Source organism: Astatotilapia calliptera, chromosome 9, assembly GCF_900246225.1.
Source record: "Astatotilapia calliptera chromosome 9, fAstCal1.2, whole genome shotgun sequence".
NCBI lineage: Eukaryota > Metazoa > Chordata > Actinopteri > Cichliformes > Cichlidae > Astatotilapia > Astatotilapia calliptera.
The window spans coordinates 9,349,224-9,366,615 of record NC_039310.1 but is presented as its reverse complement, the minus strand read 5'-3'; the positions used below and the strand labels follow the sequence as shown (position 1 = coordinate 9,366,615).

Genomic DNA, 17,392 nt, shown 5'->3' with positions numbered 1-17,392 from the left:
AGTATCTTGGTATGTTTATAATGCAGTTAATATATTTCTGTTTAAATGCCACGTGTCCCTTTTCTTTTTTCTCTCTTCTTATTGCTAAATTGAGTTTTCCAATGGGAGCTGTCCCATCAACACTGGAGGAAAGTGACTTCACATAATGTCTGGGGTATGTGGCACATCACAGCTGAAGGTTTTTCCCTTGCACTATGTCATCTTTCTTAAAAGAACTGTGTTGTGGTGGAATTTGGCTTGCATGGTTTACTACACACTAATACACAGTGAGCTACTGTGCTTTTCAGTTTGCTGTGCATGCTTTGTACACTAGGGTGCGGCAGAGTAGACCATCTACGTGTGTGTGTTTAGTGAGTGTGATGCGTTTCAGTGACAGTAGATTGAGGCAGTATACTTATTAGGGTACAGTTTCACAAACAACGATTAATCAGTGAATACATTACTACATTCATCAAGTACGTTTAAAACATGTTCATTGCGATATTTGACAGGACATCGTCAGTAATGCAAAATATGACCGAGAGGGGGATTCTGCAGCAACAAATCCTTGCAAACTCTGCTTTGCTGCCTCGTTTTGTAAGCATTGTGCGGGTAGTGATAGTTTTATAGCCCACAAATAATATAGCTCAAATGAAAAATCTGATTTTCTTTATTTTTAAGGACGATTCGTTCAAGCAAAAATAAAACCTGGAAACCACCTTTCACTGCAAGCCTTGCTTTCGTATGTATTTCTTTTTAACTTAAAAATAAACAATAATTATATCCAATTGACATATAAACGCGGATCATAAATCCGATAGGTTGTCCAGATTTAAGCGTTTCCGGTTTAAAACAAAGACCACATTTACTAGAAATTTTCCATTAATTAAAACAGACTGAATATGAATCAACGATCTTGCTTAAAATCCTCTCACTAGTTTCGGCTTTAATTCCAGAGATTGTACAAGCGAAATCCAGCGGATCAGTCGTTACTTTTATTTTGACAACGCATTCGCCTAATTTCCGGCGTAAGCATGGCGTCTGTCGGTCTGTACAAAACTTGACGCAGCGGCCAAACCGGTCCCGCAGAGCCCGTTTCTGGAAGCTGCATCCGCTAATTTAGTAAGAAAAGGCTTAGTCCAGTCCAGCGCACATTACACTTTGATATTTTGGGGTTTCTTTGCAAAATGTGTACGTCTCCTTTAGCCCTTAGTTAGCTAAATCCCTCCGATCTGCGAGCGCCCTGACCCACCATCAGCCTCGGTTTTAAGGGGCAGATTTGTGCCTCCTCTGCCCTTCGCGTGCGACCCCTCCCCTCTCTACTACTCTCAGGTCGGGTTGGGCTAATGGTGCATTTGTGTACTCTTCGTAAATTTGCTAATATATCACGAGTTTCGAATAACTGTGCTAAAAACCACATACATTTAAACAAATATAGCACCACCACAATGTAGACATTAGCTTTTATCTCTAGTGATTTTATGAAACCGAACAGAAGCTCTGCTCTGCAGAATACAGAAAAAAATCCTATCGACACGTAACTTTTCATGCTCCTTTCAAGTCTTGAAAGTAGCCCGCATGTATAACTAAAAAATGAATAATATTCAGCTATTATTCATCCATAATTATTTACTCAATTACGATAAAAACCGCCATGTTAAAATACATAAACAAAACAAGTTGTTTGCCAAATTCAGACAGGGCCTGAATGCAACATAAGCCTAGTGTGTGTGCGCTCGCGCCGTGTTTGTGAGGCAGAGAGTTGCGTGCGAAGAGCTCGACATGTCATTCAGAGGAATCCGCCACCTGAAACGCGAGGAAGTGAAGGCGACTCAATTGGGTATAAAGCATCAGCCAACATCTGCCCCGAGCAGTGCAAAGCTGATGAAAACATCAGCTCGGAGCTCATACAGGACCACTCAGATTTATTTGATTTCCCCTGGATTTATCGCTGGGAGTCGGTGCACCCTGGGAGACGCATCTCTTTTCAGCACTTAAAGTGAATGTGACTCCACAGCCAACACTATACTGGAATTAACAGAAAGCCGCACATATCTCAGGTCAGTGCTCGCATTTGTGGCGCTTTTTTGTCATTTTAAATTTCCAGTTTCTTTATTTAATTTTCTTCTGATTTTTAGCATTCAGCATGTCTTCTGCAGTTTTGCATACAGGCTATCCAAGTTGCACCGGCGTGCTCTACTTATTTATTTTACTTTTTTTGTATTTTATTATTGGTTAATTTGTTTTATTCAATTAGATGTTTGCTATTTTTTTATATCACTATCGAGTAATAATAAAAATATTAAACCTATTTTGCAATTTCCCTAATATTTTTTTCTTTAAAGCACTTTAGGCTGTTTTAAGTGGATTGTTGTATTTACTTTTAGGGATGCTGGAATTTCCTGCGTATTTATTCCAAACTGAGGACTTTTCAGTGACATATAACTGCGAGTGTGTATATATTTGAATGCACTCTCCCTTCCAGCGTGGGTCAGGGTACTTTCTCCAGCCTCACGTAAAGTTATTCTGTGTCCTCCGCAGCGCACCTGTTACCTCCACGGAGCGCGAGATCATGATCCCTCCTGGAGACTGCATGTATGCGGGCAGAAAGAGGAGGAAGCCCATCCAGAAACAGTTAAGGAGCGCTCTTCAGTATTTATTGTTTATGTGTTCACATCTGTTCAGTCATTGTTTCCTGAGGCTGCACACTTTTGTTGGTTCAAAATAAACTTCTTCTCTCTGCCCTGTGATTCTAGGTTATAATGAATGACAGGAAGTAATTGAGGTTCTAGCATGAAGGTGTGAAAATTATAGCACAAGTTGGTATGGGTTTTAATAGAAGACTTCACATCTATCACAACTTTCATTTAACACTGCTGTCAGCAGATCTGGTGCAGACCCTGCTTTAAAGTTAATTAATTAGAATTTGACTGCCCTCTGTGAGCTGTCCAAAGTTTCCTACGGACTTGTTTCCAAATACGCACAAATGGGGCTGATTGATCAATGATTAAAATTAATTGAATTTTTTCAGGTTCTTTTTTTTTAACCCTTGCATGTCCTTTTCAAAATAGTTTTAATGCAGTCACAGGAGTCACGGTATCATTCGTTCACTGTTTTAAATGTCCAAGGCTTTTAATGCCAGGATACTTTTTGTTGGACAGTTATGTCAGCTGATGTCATGAGCAGTGGTTGGCAAGTTGTATAAGATTTTGAAGAGGGAAGTGGTAATTTAACGAGGCCGGTAGCGTTTTTGACAGTGCTGCTAATACAAGGGGGAAATCTTTGCCACGTCAAACCGAGCCTGCTAATTCTGCCATTAGAGTCTTGAGGATTTAGAGTTATAGTTAAAGGGAAGTTTTAATTATTATTTAATACTGAATTTGCGCAACTCAAAGTTTGTGTAAGTAACAGGCGATTTAAACTGTAGTCTAGACCACACCGTGACATTTAAACATATTTCTTTACGCACTTTTTCACTGGCAACAAGTGGAAAATATATTCGACCGTTAATGTAAACGTCTCGGCGCGGCGTGAGCTGAAAAGTTTAAACTCTCAGCTGTGGAAATCAGAGCTGACCGTTGCGTATGTGGATCGTGTTAAGGTCAGCTGGTAAAGCCGTGGTACACCATACTAACGTTCACAAATAACTAGGAGAGTTTTATGCTCTCAGGGAAAGATCGTGCCGTCTGTGCGGTACCTCTAATGTCCCACTCTTTAATGCAAAGCTACAAAGCTACAGAAACGCTTGATATCAGAAAAATGCCCAAATCGCTTCCTTTTATCTGGTGGTGAATGCACACATCTTTTTTTTTCTTCTTTTTTTTAAAGGGAAGCAGAGATGATTGATGTGCATGCTGTGTTGTTGAAGGCTGAGTCAAAAGGAACTATGGTTTTAAAGAAAAACGGACTCGTACACTGTGTGGTTTATCTGGTCATGTGTCTGTCCTTGGTTTGCAAGTTGCCATGCTTGCCATACGTAAACAAGGCAAAACACCATCCTATTGTTTGTGTCATCAAAATGAGGAACAGCTATTTAGCAAAAAAAAAAAAACAATAGGTATCTATTTCAAAAAAGTCTTCAAACAGTGAGTCAGTAATCACTTTACTGTAACCTCAGAGAGTCTGACACTGTGTTGATATGAGTGTGTTTTGGCGTTTTTGCGGTATAGCGTGTTAAAAACTGGCTTGGTGCCACACTTCATACTTCATATATTACTGATACAATCAACAAGTGTGTGTGTGCGCCCTGTAAAAAAGGCCTGCATCATGTCGTTTCCACCGTCTTTGCTTTCACCAGTAGCGTAGCTCCAAAAAGTGAAGTTAAACAAACTTAATCCTCTTCTTCGTGCTGCTGCTGTCGCTTTTGGGGAGTGTTGCGCACGTACACACACACACACACACACACACACACACACACACACACACACACACACACACACACACACACACACACACACACACTCCGATGTCCTCTCAGACCTGGGATCTGTCTTTACCTTATATCCGTCTCATCATCAGGAAGCCATCCTCTGCCAATGAGAAAACCAACCCATCCAAGCGGCACCGGGACAGGCTGAATGCTGAACTGGACCGCCTGGCCAGCCTGCTGCCATTCCCCCCAGATGTCATCTCCAAGCTGGACAAGCTGTCAGTGCTCCGTCTTGCTGTTTCCTACCTCCGCGTCAAGAGTTTCTTCCAAGGTAAAGGAGGTACAAAAGGCGGCATTGTTGCAGTAGTGGTTTAGGTATTTTGCTTATGTGGAAGTGTGTGGCTTTGAGTTAGCTGGAAGCTCCTGAGTGGATGTGGGTCAGGCCAATAAATAGCTTTAAATTTTCTTCTTTGTTTTGTTTTGTTTTGGTTTTTTTTGCATATGAACATAGAGGCCTCTGTTGTCCACTTCTGATTCAGTTACCTGGACATTATTGGAGCAAAGCGGAGGGTTGTGACCTACTCACTTTTACTATGCAAACACAGAAATAGTGGTAACAGAACTATAGGTAGTAATGTCTTCCTTTCAGCAGATGGAAAGAATGCATAGTGTTTTGCAACACTTTGACATGTAAATTGTAATTTCAAAGGCTTTAAATGTCAGAATACTGAGCTAAAAAAAAGTGTGTTGGAATAACCTGTGCACTCTTTCTGTCGGCCTCAGGAGTGAGATTCCCCAAGGCTCCGTAGCAAAAACGTAGATAAGAAGATCTGTGCATGTTGCCATTACACTTCAGATTACAGTGATTTACGATGTGAAAATGCTTTCTAGATACGAGGAACCGCAAATAACTATTATGACCTTTATCTCTTTTAAACGCATGTAATTAGAAGGCATTTTGAGTTTTCCCACCCTCCCACTGTCAACTGAATGCCTCCCGTCCTCTCCTCGTGTTCCTCCACGATTTGCTTCAAATATTTATGCGCTGCTTTAGAAAGTATTTTGTTGCCAGTGGCCTTGGCAGCTGCCTTATCAACACAGCAGCTACTGGCACAGCTGGATGTGACAGGCCTAGAAACAAGAGGCACTTTTTTATTATTACAAAAAACGAGCACTCTTGCAAGGAGAAAAAGCATTAGTGGGATAAAAGGGAAAGGCAGGGCAGTGAAGAAGAAGCAGCAGCGGAGCTCCCGAGAGGTTCACTACCTAGCCTGCCCTCGGGGCTGAAAGAAAATTCTCACTGAAAGCTCTCTTCGAGGAGACGGCAGATGAATTTGTGAGGCTCTGGTGTCCTCAAAGTTTTGCAGCTAGTCTTTAACCTTCTCCTCCTCCTCCTGATCCTCCTCTGACGCTTAACCTCGATCATTTGTTGCCTTATTCAGCTTAGCCACCACACAAAGTTGGCAGGCAGGTGCTGAATGGAGTTATTAAAGGGGCATTTCCCAGATCAGGCTCACGCAGAGATAAAGACCACAACCACCGCTTTAACGAAGAGTGATGCCGAGGACTGTCGATGCCATCTGAGAGCTGCAAAGGGAAGGAGACGGTTCAGTTCAGTCATGTGTGGAGGCTGGTGCAAGTGTTGAAAGGTGTGCAGAAGCCGTTGGCTTGAGTGGCAACGCTGCAGGGTGAAAACTACGCTCACAAGGGGGAGTTTTCTTGAATATATCTGTGCAGGGTTTTTTTAAGCATTACAAAAAAGGTAAATGTGGAAAAGATCATTTAAGATCCTTTATTCCGAACTCTTTGAAGATGCGTTCGCGCCAAGGCTTCTGTCTGTTTTCCCCACCTCTGCTGGGTGCCTTGTTATCAGTGGCAGTTGTGACCGGCTTATCTGTCTTTTGATGCTCTGGTAATGAGATTAATTAGTGCGATTTGAGTTGGTATACATGTGGAATGTCGTGCCCTCCTTCATTTGATAAACTCGTTCGGGCTTTCCACTGATATTTACACATGGAGTGTTGATCAGAGCTTTTCCAGATAAATCTGGAGATGAACAAGTAAGTTTCCACATCCTCCCTGTGGTTTTCAGCGACCGTCATATTTGTCTGTTTCTTTTTTTCTTTCTTCATTTCAAAAGTGAGTCATTGAGACGAAAACACATTATGAAAGCATGAAACCAGCAACCTTAAGTTTCATTTGTTCTTATAACCACTTTTTCTGGGGGAAGCACAGACTTTTTAAGGTGCAGTTACTCTGTATTTCCACCGGAGGGACTGTGTGAAGCTGCTACTGAGCTGAGCTATGGCTGATATCCTTTTCAGTTTGTTCAGATACAGCAGTGGGTGGGAAATTTGACTACAGTTATACCATTTATCTTTGTAAAAGCATAAGTTTATCAACTTGATCTGAGACTATTCAGGTATGTCATGCAAGGTGTGCTGAAAGGTGCAGACAGGCAGGAGGAGAGGGAAACCGTGCAGCAGCAGGTGTTCTGGAAGCTCCCTGAGATTCTATGCTGGTTGTCTTTGTTGCGTGACAACTCGAAGGTGGAGCTCATTGAACAGTGTGTGGCCACGTAGTTCATGCAAATATACCCTAAGGGTGGGTGTGTGTGTGTGTGTGTGTGTGTGTGTGTGTGTGTGTGTGTGTGTGTGTGTGTGTGTGTGTGTGTGTGTGTGTGTGTGAGAATAAAAAGCTCGCCTGAATCATCATATTCCACTGGGATCAGAACTTCACTGGAAATTTAGATGATTTGTTTAAAGGCCCATGACTGAGATCACTACATGCACTATTTCATATGCATCTATAATAGAGGAAAAACTAGCAAATAAATAAATAAAGAGTGAAAGTATTTTGCATACATAAACAATTTCTATACTTTTTTTTTCTTTGTCTGCTTGTAGACAGATGCATGGCACAGGAACGTTTTCACAAGCGGGCCTAACAACCAAATGTTTTTACAGATAAGAAAATAAGGGACACTGTTAGAAATGTAACTTTAGAGTTGAAGCTACTGTCTAATGGAAACCACCACTGTGCAAGCATTTGCCCTTTAAAAATTATTTTTTTTAAGCAGGTTTGTTTTGTTGGTACTTTTACTGATTTATTTTACTCTCTTTGTGACCCCTTGTCTGTGAAAGGCACATTGTAAGTAAATATTACTTAATTGATTATTATAAACTTATAAAATGTACCCATCTTCTGACATCCATGTGAAAACTGAAAACTGGTGGCCTAGTTTCATTTTCTTTGTTAAAGTTGAGTTCTGCTGCCACATTTTTCCCCGAGTCGAGACGGGACGCGGCAAAAAGTCATATTCTCCTCTTTCCATAAACCATTACTCTAGCAGTAAAGTTTGCCGAGCTAGTGAAAATGGCCCCAGAGGGGCAAAGCTCTCCTTTAAAAATAACAAAAATAATAAGAATAAATAAATTTTAAAAAAGGAAAGAAAGTCATCAGTTTGTAGCCTACAGCTGCGTGGAACTCTTTGTCCCATGTTTTTCATTTAAATTTGATTAAAGGCCAGAGTAGGCTTTTTTTCCTGCCTTTTTAGGCAGATGTCCAATCAGGTAGGTCCGCATGAACGTATGTGAGAGCTGACAGTCAGCAGTTGTAATTCTGCTCTTTTCTATGTTAGGCCTCTGCCCTAGCTGTAATTGCTGAGCTTGTTAAATATTTACCCTTAGGATTAACTATCTCTCCTCATTTGTCTTTCTGGCCCGATTGCCTGTATTTCTCCTCCGGTGCATATGTGTTTTACCCTGTTTGTGTGATTGTGTTTCTCATTATTTTAAAGTAGAATATTCTTGTTCTTTTTTTTTTAAATTTTAATAAGGTTGCTGCATTTTTTTCAGGGATTAGGTAATTAAAGGCAACTCTTAAAGGGAACATTCCCTTTTTGAGAGATGCTGGCAGGGGGTTGTATTTTTCTATATCAATGACATTAAAGGGATCCTGATAAAATAAAGCTGGATGAGGAGTCATCGCTTTGATTAATGGTGTTCAATAACTTTTCTTTTTCCTTTATTACTCTTCACCCCCACTTTCCTCTGAGAAGATATGAATTGGATCTGCCTTTAATGAGAGTGGAAAGTCAACAGAGCTAGAGATAATAATAAACTGGGCAGCATCTTCTTTGCTAATGCACATGCTGCCTCTCTAATAACTAGGGCTGAATGCGTTGCACTGTTATGGGTTTTATATCGGTTGATGTAATTCATAACAATGCACTAATACTAGCTGTTGGTACGACTTATATTTTAAAAATGTCAGGGATCATTATGCTCTGTTTGTGGTCTTTGTTTGCTTATAATGTGGTCACACGTTTGCAAGTTGGAGTGCAGCTTGTGGTTGAAATACTGTTGCAGCCACGTTCCACATCAGCGTGTCTCCGATCGAGCGGAACATTTTCAAACGTGAATTGTGTGAAGAAAAAAACTGTTTCAGTTGGTCCTGAAACTTCTCTTGGTGTTTTGTGCCTGCAAACAAGGCTCTAAGACCACCACACTTTCCCAGTAACCAAGAATAGACACCTGACTGTATCAGGAAGCGTTCTCCTAACCAGAGAACATGGCATTGAATAAATATGATCTTAAACCTTTTGCTACTGAACCTCTGTAAATAAACAGTTAATTATGCCACACTCGTTTCCTGCGTGCTATTATTTGCAGCCTTTTTCTGTACTCAGATCTACCACGTAGACTATCAAACCTATATTAAATCTGTATGGATAATGCAGATATGTATCAGTTGTTAGTTAGTTAGACAGTTCTTCTGTGGTGTGAACAGGACAAAAATGAACTTTTTGGCGCCAATATGTACTTTCGATGCAGCAGGGAAGTTGTTTGCACTTTAAAATATAATCACCGAATGATATCCAGTGTGCTTATAGGATTTGTGTGTGTGTTGTTTTGTTTTTAAATCCATCTGCAATCCTGCCAAGGATATATTGCTTCATGCCTTCGTGCCTCATGCCGGCAATCAACTTTATGAAAAACAACTAAAACTATCACAAAGTTTGGTAGAACAACAGTTATTTTAATAGTTTTTCTGCATCTTTCTTGGTACTTAAAGGAGTTACAACTACAAAATCTTTTTTTTAATCGTAAACATGATAAATACTGAATATAGATAGAGTCAGCAGAGTTAGAATGGATCCTTCTCTTTAATTCTAGAAATAAAAAAGCCTCTACACACAGTTCTCAGCAACCTGTAAAGCTAAATCATCTGATCTGAAAACTTAGCACTGTCTAGGAATGCATGTCATAACACTCCCTAATGTTACCACCAAAAACAGATTTCAGTCCAAATATAAATACCTGCGGTGTAAATGTATCCACACTGCATTGAAGTATATTTAGAAATCTGTGTGCGTGTGTGTTTCTGGAAGTCCTTAATTAAAACCCAACCGTCCCTCATAGCTGTCGTCCGGTCGGGGTGTTGACAGCGTATGAGAACATACCCAGACAATGTAACGAGAGACTTCAGTGCAAGTCTACCAGTTTACGCCAAGTTGGGATGTGCCCACCATCCCGCTGGTATACTGAGTTTTGTTTATCAGCCATCAATGCGCAGATCTGCTAATAGCAGACAGGTTTATATATGCGTGTTGTCTGACTCTAAATGCTGGCTGAGCTATAATAAAAGAGGAAGAGAAAAAAAGACCACAGAACCCACAGACTCACGCCAGGCGCACACCATTTGTGACGTCAACCAGCAGACAGGAGACAGTTTTGTAACTCGCCGTGCAAATGAGGAAGGATGGAACAGCACAAAACAATCAGGTTCTTATTAGATCACCTCCTAATTTTGGAGAATTTCACGGACGTAAGCCCGGTCTTCATTGCTAATTGGGTTAATCCTTTTTATGTCAAGTCTGTATCAAATCCGGGTAATAAAAGTGCGGACCATTTGATTTCCCAAAGAGGGAAGTGCTGCTGCGTGATAGCCGTTTGTGAATGGAGTCTTTGCCCATGGGTGAAAATGTGTATCAGGTCACATTACAGATGGACTTTGTGTTTACTAAACTCGGAGTGACCCCACACTCTTTCCTTCCTTAATACTTTGCAACCCAAAGGCAGACAAGATGGCGAGGCAGAGTCCGAGACAAATCGGTGATCTGAGCAGACTGTAAATGAACTGAAAAGGTTTAGCAACAGAAAGGTCAGCATGTGGTCAGTTTATTGCGGTTTAGGAAACAAAAAGCTTTCTCCAAAAAAATTTCCGGTGAATCATAGACGGCGTTCACAGCTGTTCCCTTTTTTAAACCAGGCTATTAGAAAGTATCAACAGCTTGTTCAATTTGTATTTGACCCATTTAGTCCAGCGCAGTACAGATCTATGGGTCTGTAGATGTTAGCATCCTAGACTCAACACACATATTTGTGCCTTAATCTGTCTATCCTGTCTAGACTATTCCTGTTTTTTAATTTCAAAAATGTTGCGGACTTGGCAGCTACAAACCTAAAGATTTGTGTAATCATCATCATCGCCTCTGTCAGTGCGCCCCAGGGTGGCTGTGGCTACAATGTAGCTTGCCATCACCAGTGTGTGAATGTGTGTGTGAATGGGTGGATGACTGGATATGTAAAGCGCTTTGGGGTCCTTAGGGACTAGTAAAGCGCTATATAAATACAGGCCATTTACCATTTACCATACAGAAAATATTTTTGAAAAGCCCCAGCAACTGTAACCTGTAATTGCGATGGAACATCTCTTAATAAACAAGGTTAACTGAGAACAGCTTAGGAACATAAGCGAGTATAAAAAGACATTACAGACAGGCTCAGTGTTTCAGAAGTAAAGGTGGGCTGGTGTTTTCACCCCTGTGGTGCTCAGATAGACTGATGTTTTTTTACATAAGATTGCAAAGAATTTGAAGATTTCATTATCGGTGGTACGTAATATCATTAAAAGATTCAGAGAGGCTAAATAAATCTCTGTACACAAGGGAGAAGGCCGAGAACCAATATTGAATGAAGTGATCCTTGGACAAGCATTAAAAACCGACACTTTTCTAATGTGGCAACCCCAGCACGAGCCTGGGAACAGTTCTGAAAACTAACAGTGTTTTTATAAATTCAAGTTAAAAGCATGTAGAAACAAAGAAAAGCCACTGTCTCGTCTGAGCCCAAGCTCAGTAACTTGCACCTTTGCGAAGCCTTCATCAATGCTAAACGATATATATAACAGTCTGGAGTAATATATGCAGGTTTCTTTTTCATGGAAGGCTTTGCTTATTTTAGCAAAACAATGCCAAACCACATTTTGTAGATACTACAACATCAGAATGTCACCCACATAAAAGATGTAAAAAGAAAAAAAGAAAAAGAAACAGCGGTTTTACTAGAGGCCTCAAATAGTTTGCTCTCAGCAGTAAGTCCCCTCAGGACGCGCAGAAAGTGCTAAATAGTAAAAAACCATCTCATCTGCTAGTCATTTCATTCAGTTTTTATTTACATTTTTACACACCATCCCAACTTTTTGGAAATGTTTTTATTTGTTTGGTTTAAAAAAAAGAAGAAGAAGATATTCCTGTCACTGAAACGCTGGTGTCTGTTAATGATTCAGCTGCTGGGCATTGTTATAAATTATACCCGTGAAATGTCAACATGAAGATGTTGAACACGTTAGCTTGAGGGCATATACACTGACTGGTTTTGCTGCTCAGCTCGATATTCATCTTGTATTTATCTATAGTTTTTGTGTGTGTGTGCGCGCGTGTGTTTTAAATAAACACTTCACTAGCTGGAACGGCGGGTCCTGTATAGTCAGAGAACCAAAAAAAGTGTATGGAGGTGTGGTCGTGCTCCTAAAATTCAAATAAATTATCTCCAATTAAACCCTCTATTAAACCCCTTTTATTTATTAATTCATTTATTTTGACTCTTGACTTCTTGAGTAGCTAAAGCAAGTCTTACGAGCTGATTTAAGATGCCATGTTTGCGTATATTTAAATGTTTAAGTGCATCAGAAGCAATAAAATGTTAGCGTGGACGTTAACATGAATCTGCCGTTCGTGCCAGTTAAATGTCACATGTCGCAACAAGCCTTAAGACGGATACAGACTGACTGCTCTGCTGATGTCAGCTGCATGAAATCTCCAGTTCATGCCGAGCTGCTGGATTCCAAGACTTTCTAAAAGTAGGAGCAAAAGTAGGAGAGTGAGAGGTGATGGTGTGAACGCCATGTTTCTGAAAGTGGACAAAAGCTTCCTTTGAGCGTTCGTGACACACAGTAACCAGAGCTCGAGCCAGCAGCTTCCATTCTCACGATTATTTTTTCTGGACAATTCATTAAAGCGTTTCATGCAGCTACTCATCGTTTTCCGATCAGCACACATCAGTACATCCTCAGAAGAGCTACTTGTGTGTATTGATTACGAGCATCCATGGAGATAATGGGTCAAAACATCTCCGTGTGTGCTGTTGAAGCCGACAAAATTTGCTCTTGTGCAAGATTATCATCTTCAAATGAGGGTACACATCCACCAGAGCCCCCACCCCTTCTTTTCTACCCATCCCTGTCTTTTTTCTTTGCCCAACATTTCTTTCTTTTTATCTCTGTCTTCTCCTCTTTCCCCCTTTGTTGTGTTCTGCCCTCCTGTAATTTTCTCTGACCTCTTTGGAAGAAATTCACCTCTCGTCTCCATTTTTGCTTCATGAGGAGTGCGTGATCGAGCTAAATGCCAGTGGTCAGGCTTTTTTCTTCTTCCTCTTTCCTTTGCATGCGATGTCTGTATACAAAGGTAGATGTATGGCCCCTTAATACATTTCCGGTGTAAATGTTAAGGTGTTCTCACTGTTATGAGCCTGTGCTCATGTTCTTATCATTCTTTCCATTTATTTTGGCATGCAAAAATCCAGCTGGTTTGATGGGGAAAGGGTTTGACAGAAGGATTTATACACAGTATAGTGACAAAGATACTTCTACTGACAGTCTTTGTTTTTTAATGTGAGCACTTTTACCCATGTAACTTTCCCTAGCACCCATTGGTAGAAAACTTGTAGATCAAAAAATCTAATCCAAGATAAGGAATTGCTCTGACTGACTGTTAGTGTTTTTTACTGTTTACTTTACAACATAAGAGATTACAGGGTGTCCGCTCCAACTTAAACTAGTCTGTTATTGTCCCAATCTTTGGACTAATTTTAACATTTTTTGCCATTAAGCTCACCATTAAAATCACACTAATCAAATAGTTTTAGGTGGGATAAGCACCTTAAGTGGGTGATACCATTTTTATTGCATAATCCAGGCAATTTGTAAAAGAAAAATTGCCCTGGATGCGTGCATATTTTTAGCTTTGAGTAGTTTTATGGCTAACATAGAGGTATTGTCTGCCCATTGAGTCTGTGTTCAGCAGCGCATTAGTTGCATGTCAGCTCTCTCTCCCACCCTCGTGCATGTGTTTCCCCCCCCCTTTGCAGTAATCAGCCACACAATAGCTGTTAAGTAGTGCGACTGGCCAGCCATGCTAATCCCTTGTATATGTCAAAAACCATGAATGGAAATGTCGCCGTACGCATTCAGCATCCTCACAGTTAACTCATTAGTTGCTTGAATCTAAAGCATGACACTGGCTTTGTCTCTGCTTGGCCTCTTGTGCCAGAGACACTGAACTCACTTGAGTGGAGTTGGAGTCTGTAGGCCTGGGGGGCCCCCCAAGAGTCCCCTGGGATCACTGAAGGCCATAAGTGAATTGCTCAAATCAATGCAGAATAGGAGCCCCGTTAGACGCCAACTGTAACAGCTAGTGGAGACCATTCAGCAATGGGAGGTGTAAGTGTGTGTGTGTGTGTGTGTGTGTGTGTGTGTGTGTGTGTGTGTGTGTGTGTGTGTGTGCGTGCCTGCATGCTGACTGACGGGTAGAGTGTGTGTTTCAGTTTGAGTGAGTGTGAATAGACAGTCAGGGCTCATGCAGAGGGAGCAGCAGCCTTTGTTGGCCCAACACTATTGTTTGAAGCTGTCTAGTGTAATCACTGTCACAACTACCGCTTAGTGTGATACGCAGCCTGAGCGAGGGTAGAGGGGGGCGGGTGGGCAAGGAGGGAGGCAGCAAGCAACCCAAAGCCCCTGGAGATTAAGATGATAATAATATTATGGGAGCACTTTAAGGAAGCAGCGCAGCTACAAACACGCTGACATAGCCCAGCTGGTGTTTTACATCGTTTACAATATTATTGCATGCCATTAGAAATGTTAACATGCTACTCTGAAGTCAATGGTATTTAAAGATTGCTGGTTGTGCAGTGAATCTACAGTAACAGTATGGTAACGCTGTTGGCAGACTTATTTCTCATTAAAAAGCGTTTTTTTCTTTGGGTTTGCACTGTGCCATTTATTTATTTATTGTTACAAGCAGGCATTTCCTGCAATGCTTTGCAACCTTTTACCCTTTTTCATTTTTGGATTAGATTAAATATTTTTGAAATGCCAATTTATGCTAATTCTTTCACAAAACAAACAAATAGACAATGTTGATGTCCCTGCAAACATGGAATATGGCTTACAGGTTTACTACTTCCTAAAGCCACATGTTGAAAGCCCATTTGATAACTCATTAAGCTTTTTTTGTTTATTTGGTTTTTTCTTTTGTGGCATGCGAGCATTTCAACAGAACGTCTTCCTGTAAAAGTCTTGCATGTGTTTATTGTGGAATTACCGGATTTCAGAAACTAAATCGATTTTGCAACACTGCTGGTAGGGAACTAAGAAAAAAATAAAGAATTTAAATATATATATATATATATATATATATATATATATATATATATATATATATATATATATATGTATATATATATTAAGGCAGGAATCAAAGCATCCTGCTTTCATGGACTGACCACAGGGAGTGCCTGATGGCAAACTGAGAGACTCTTTACAGTTGCTAGTGAATGAGTGGTCAATGTTATGCCAAGAAAATCTGGTAATAAATATCAAAATAACACAATTAAGGTCAAATTCAACAAACACACATGTAGTCCACAGATGCGCCTAAATGCATCGTCATTACAGACTCCTGAACCTGGTAACGCTCTACAAGCACCAGAAGCAATGCGTTGAGGATTAAATGCAAAGGAGCCAAAGCATATGCTCGTTATAAGCAATATTAGTGATAACGATCGTGGCATGGCACGACTACCACGTGTACGACATGTCGTCAGGCTGTGTCTATGCTCTGGTCTCCCGAGCATACTGTACATCAGACCGTTTGTTTTGTCTGTCACCTCCATTTATCTTAATTGAAGCATGCTTCAGTGTGCAACAATGCCCAGACCCGGTCCCTGCTGTTGTTCCCTAATGTAAATCGATATGTTTCCATGCGGTTGGAAAGATCACTAACCAAAGGTGGCATCTGACCCGATACAGCTCGATACGCTAACTACCGTCAGCCAGATGAGGTCCCCTTTCATCAGCATGTGATATGGGAAAAACAGCAGCCTGAGTAAAAATAGAAAAATAGTTCCTTGGATCATGTCATATAAAGTTAGGGTTATTTGGAGAAGCTTTCAGAGGGGGGAAGATTTTTTTTCAGAATTACATAGTGTGTTGCAGATTCAACCATACAAATTGAAATAATACTAAGCGAAAACATCTTCCTATAAAAGGCATATATTCCAGTGAGAAAGGGCATAGTAAGAGCTAATTAAAGAGGACAAGAGAATGTGATGCAAGAGGGTGTCTAAAAGGGTTTGTGTGTGTGTGTTTTTTTTTTATTGGCTGGCAGGCCGTTGCTGCACTCTGCGCACCCAGAGCAGACTGAACTCTGAGTGAACTCCTGCTCTCTGCCGAATTATGATCGAATGAGTGAGCCTGACAAAATATTTTTAGTTTGGAGATAGACGCAAGCAGAGGGTACAGTGAGAGAGAACGAGGGTAATGGTAGGGCGCTTTATCTCTCACAGACACAAACACACACGTATGGGCACATGCATTCACTTGTACACGGCCAAAGCAAAAGAAAGACGAAGGGAAGCTGAACATCAGTTAACAGCTGCAGAATCGTCTGTGACTTGACAGCGTCCAGGCGCATTGTTAAAGGGGGAAGGCTCTGCAGGGGCAAATGTCTCACCAAGGCAGCCAGGTATTCAGTCAGTCAGGAAGATGAAAGTTTGTGTGCGTGTGTGTGTGTGTGTGTGTGTGTGTGTGTGTGTGTGTGTGTGTGTGTGTGTGTGTGGGAGGGAAGAAGCAACTGAGTGAGAGAGAGAGAGAGAGAGAGGCAGTTGCGTGACTTGTGCTTGGCTCAGCCCTCAAGCCCTCCGGGTGTTATTTGTTAGCCAGGAGAAAGGAAGGTATATCTTAAGTGTTCTACAGTAAACAGAGCTGTGACGGGGGCCCTAATGCTTACCGGGATTTATTTGGGATGTGCACATTTGTGTGCATGTGTGCGCAAACAAGACTATCAGCAGGGCAGGGAGTTTCATCTCGCATCCCCAGAGTGTTAACTGGACTTGACACGACATCGTAAAGTTATTCAGAAGAGCTAAAGTGGGGATTATAATGTAGCACGACCGCACATTTAACACAGACTTTGCAAAATCTTTAGCGAGATGCTGTTAAAGCAGGAAACTCAAACAAGTGTTTGCTTTATTTGTAACTGGGTTCACAGTAGTTAATTCCTCTGCAGAGCTTGAAACCAGGGCAGTTTTCCTGTTAAGGAAGCTGCTGGACGCACTGGGCCCCACTGGAGGTTTTCACTAACATCACTAGCAAACCAAAGGCCCACTGTGGGAGTTCATGGTGAAAGCTGTCTGGGGCTTTCTGGGCATTCTGAACTTTCCAGTGTCAACTGAAAATAAAGAAGAGAAAAGGAGAAAAGCATAAAAGATGTAATAACTGAATAATGAAGGGGAAGGATGCTATTTTTAACAGCTGCGTTGCAGTTTTATCTTGAGGGGAGTTGCTTTGGTTCACTCTGGTCTTTACACTATTTGATTTTTAAGGCAGGAATTTGAACTATTTCTTTAAGAAGGAGTCTACAAATACATGCCTGTGAATAAAAATATAAAAGCTACTCTTTTTCCCATCACTTAATGATTC

General features: G+C 41.0%; 1 protein-coding gene across 2 annotated transcripts in view; it reads left to right on the top strand.

Moving 5' to 3' along the window:
- The window catches only part of LOC113028747 (uncharacterized), a 63,539-nt gene continuing 46,147 nt past the window's right edge, over positions 1–17,392 (top strand). Inside the window, exons 1-3 of one of the 2 annotated variants that reach the window (XM_026179169.1) lie at positions 174–2,039; positions 2,521–2,613; positions 4,498–4,679. In XM_026179169.1, coding sequence (XP_026034954.1) covers positions 2,552–2,613; positions 4,498–4,679 — 244 coding nt within the window. In that variant the 5' untranslated portion in view covers positions 174–2,039; positions 2,521–2,551. The other variant, XM_026179170.1, reaches the window with a different exon arrangement.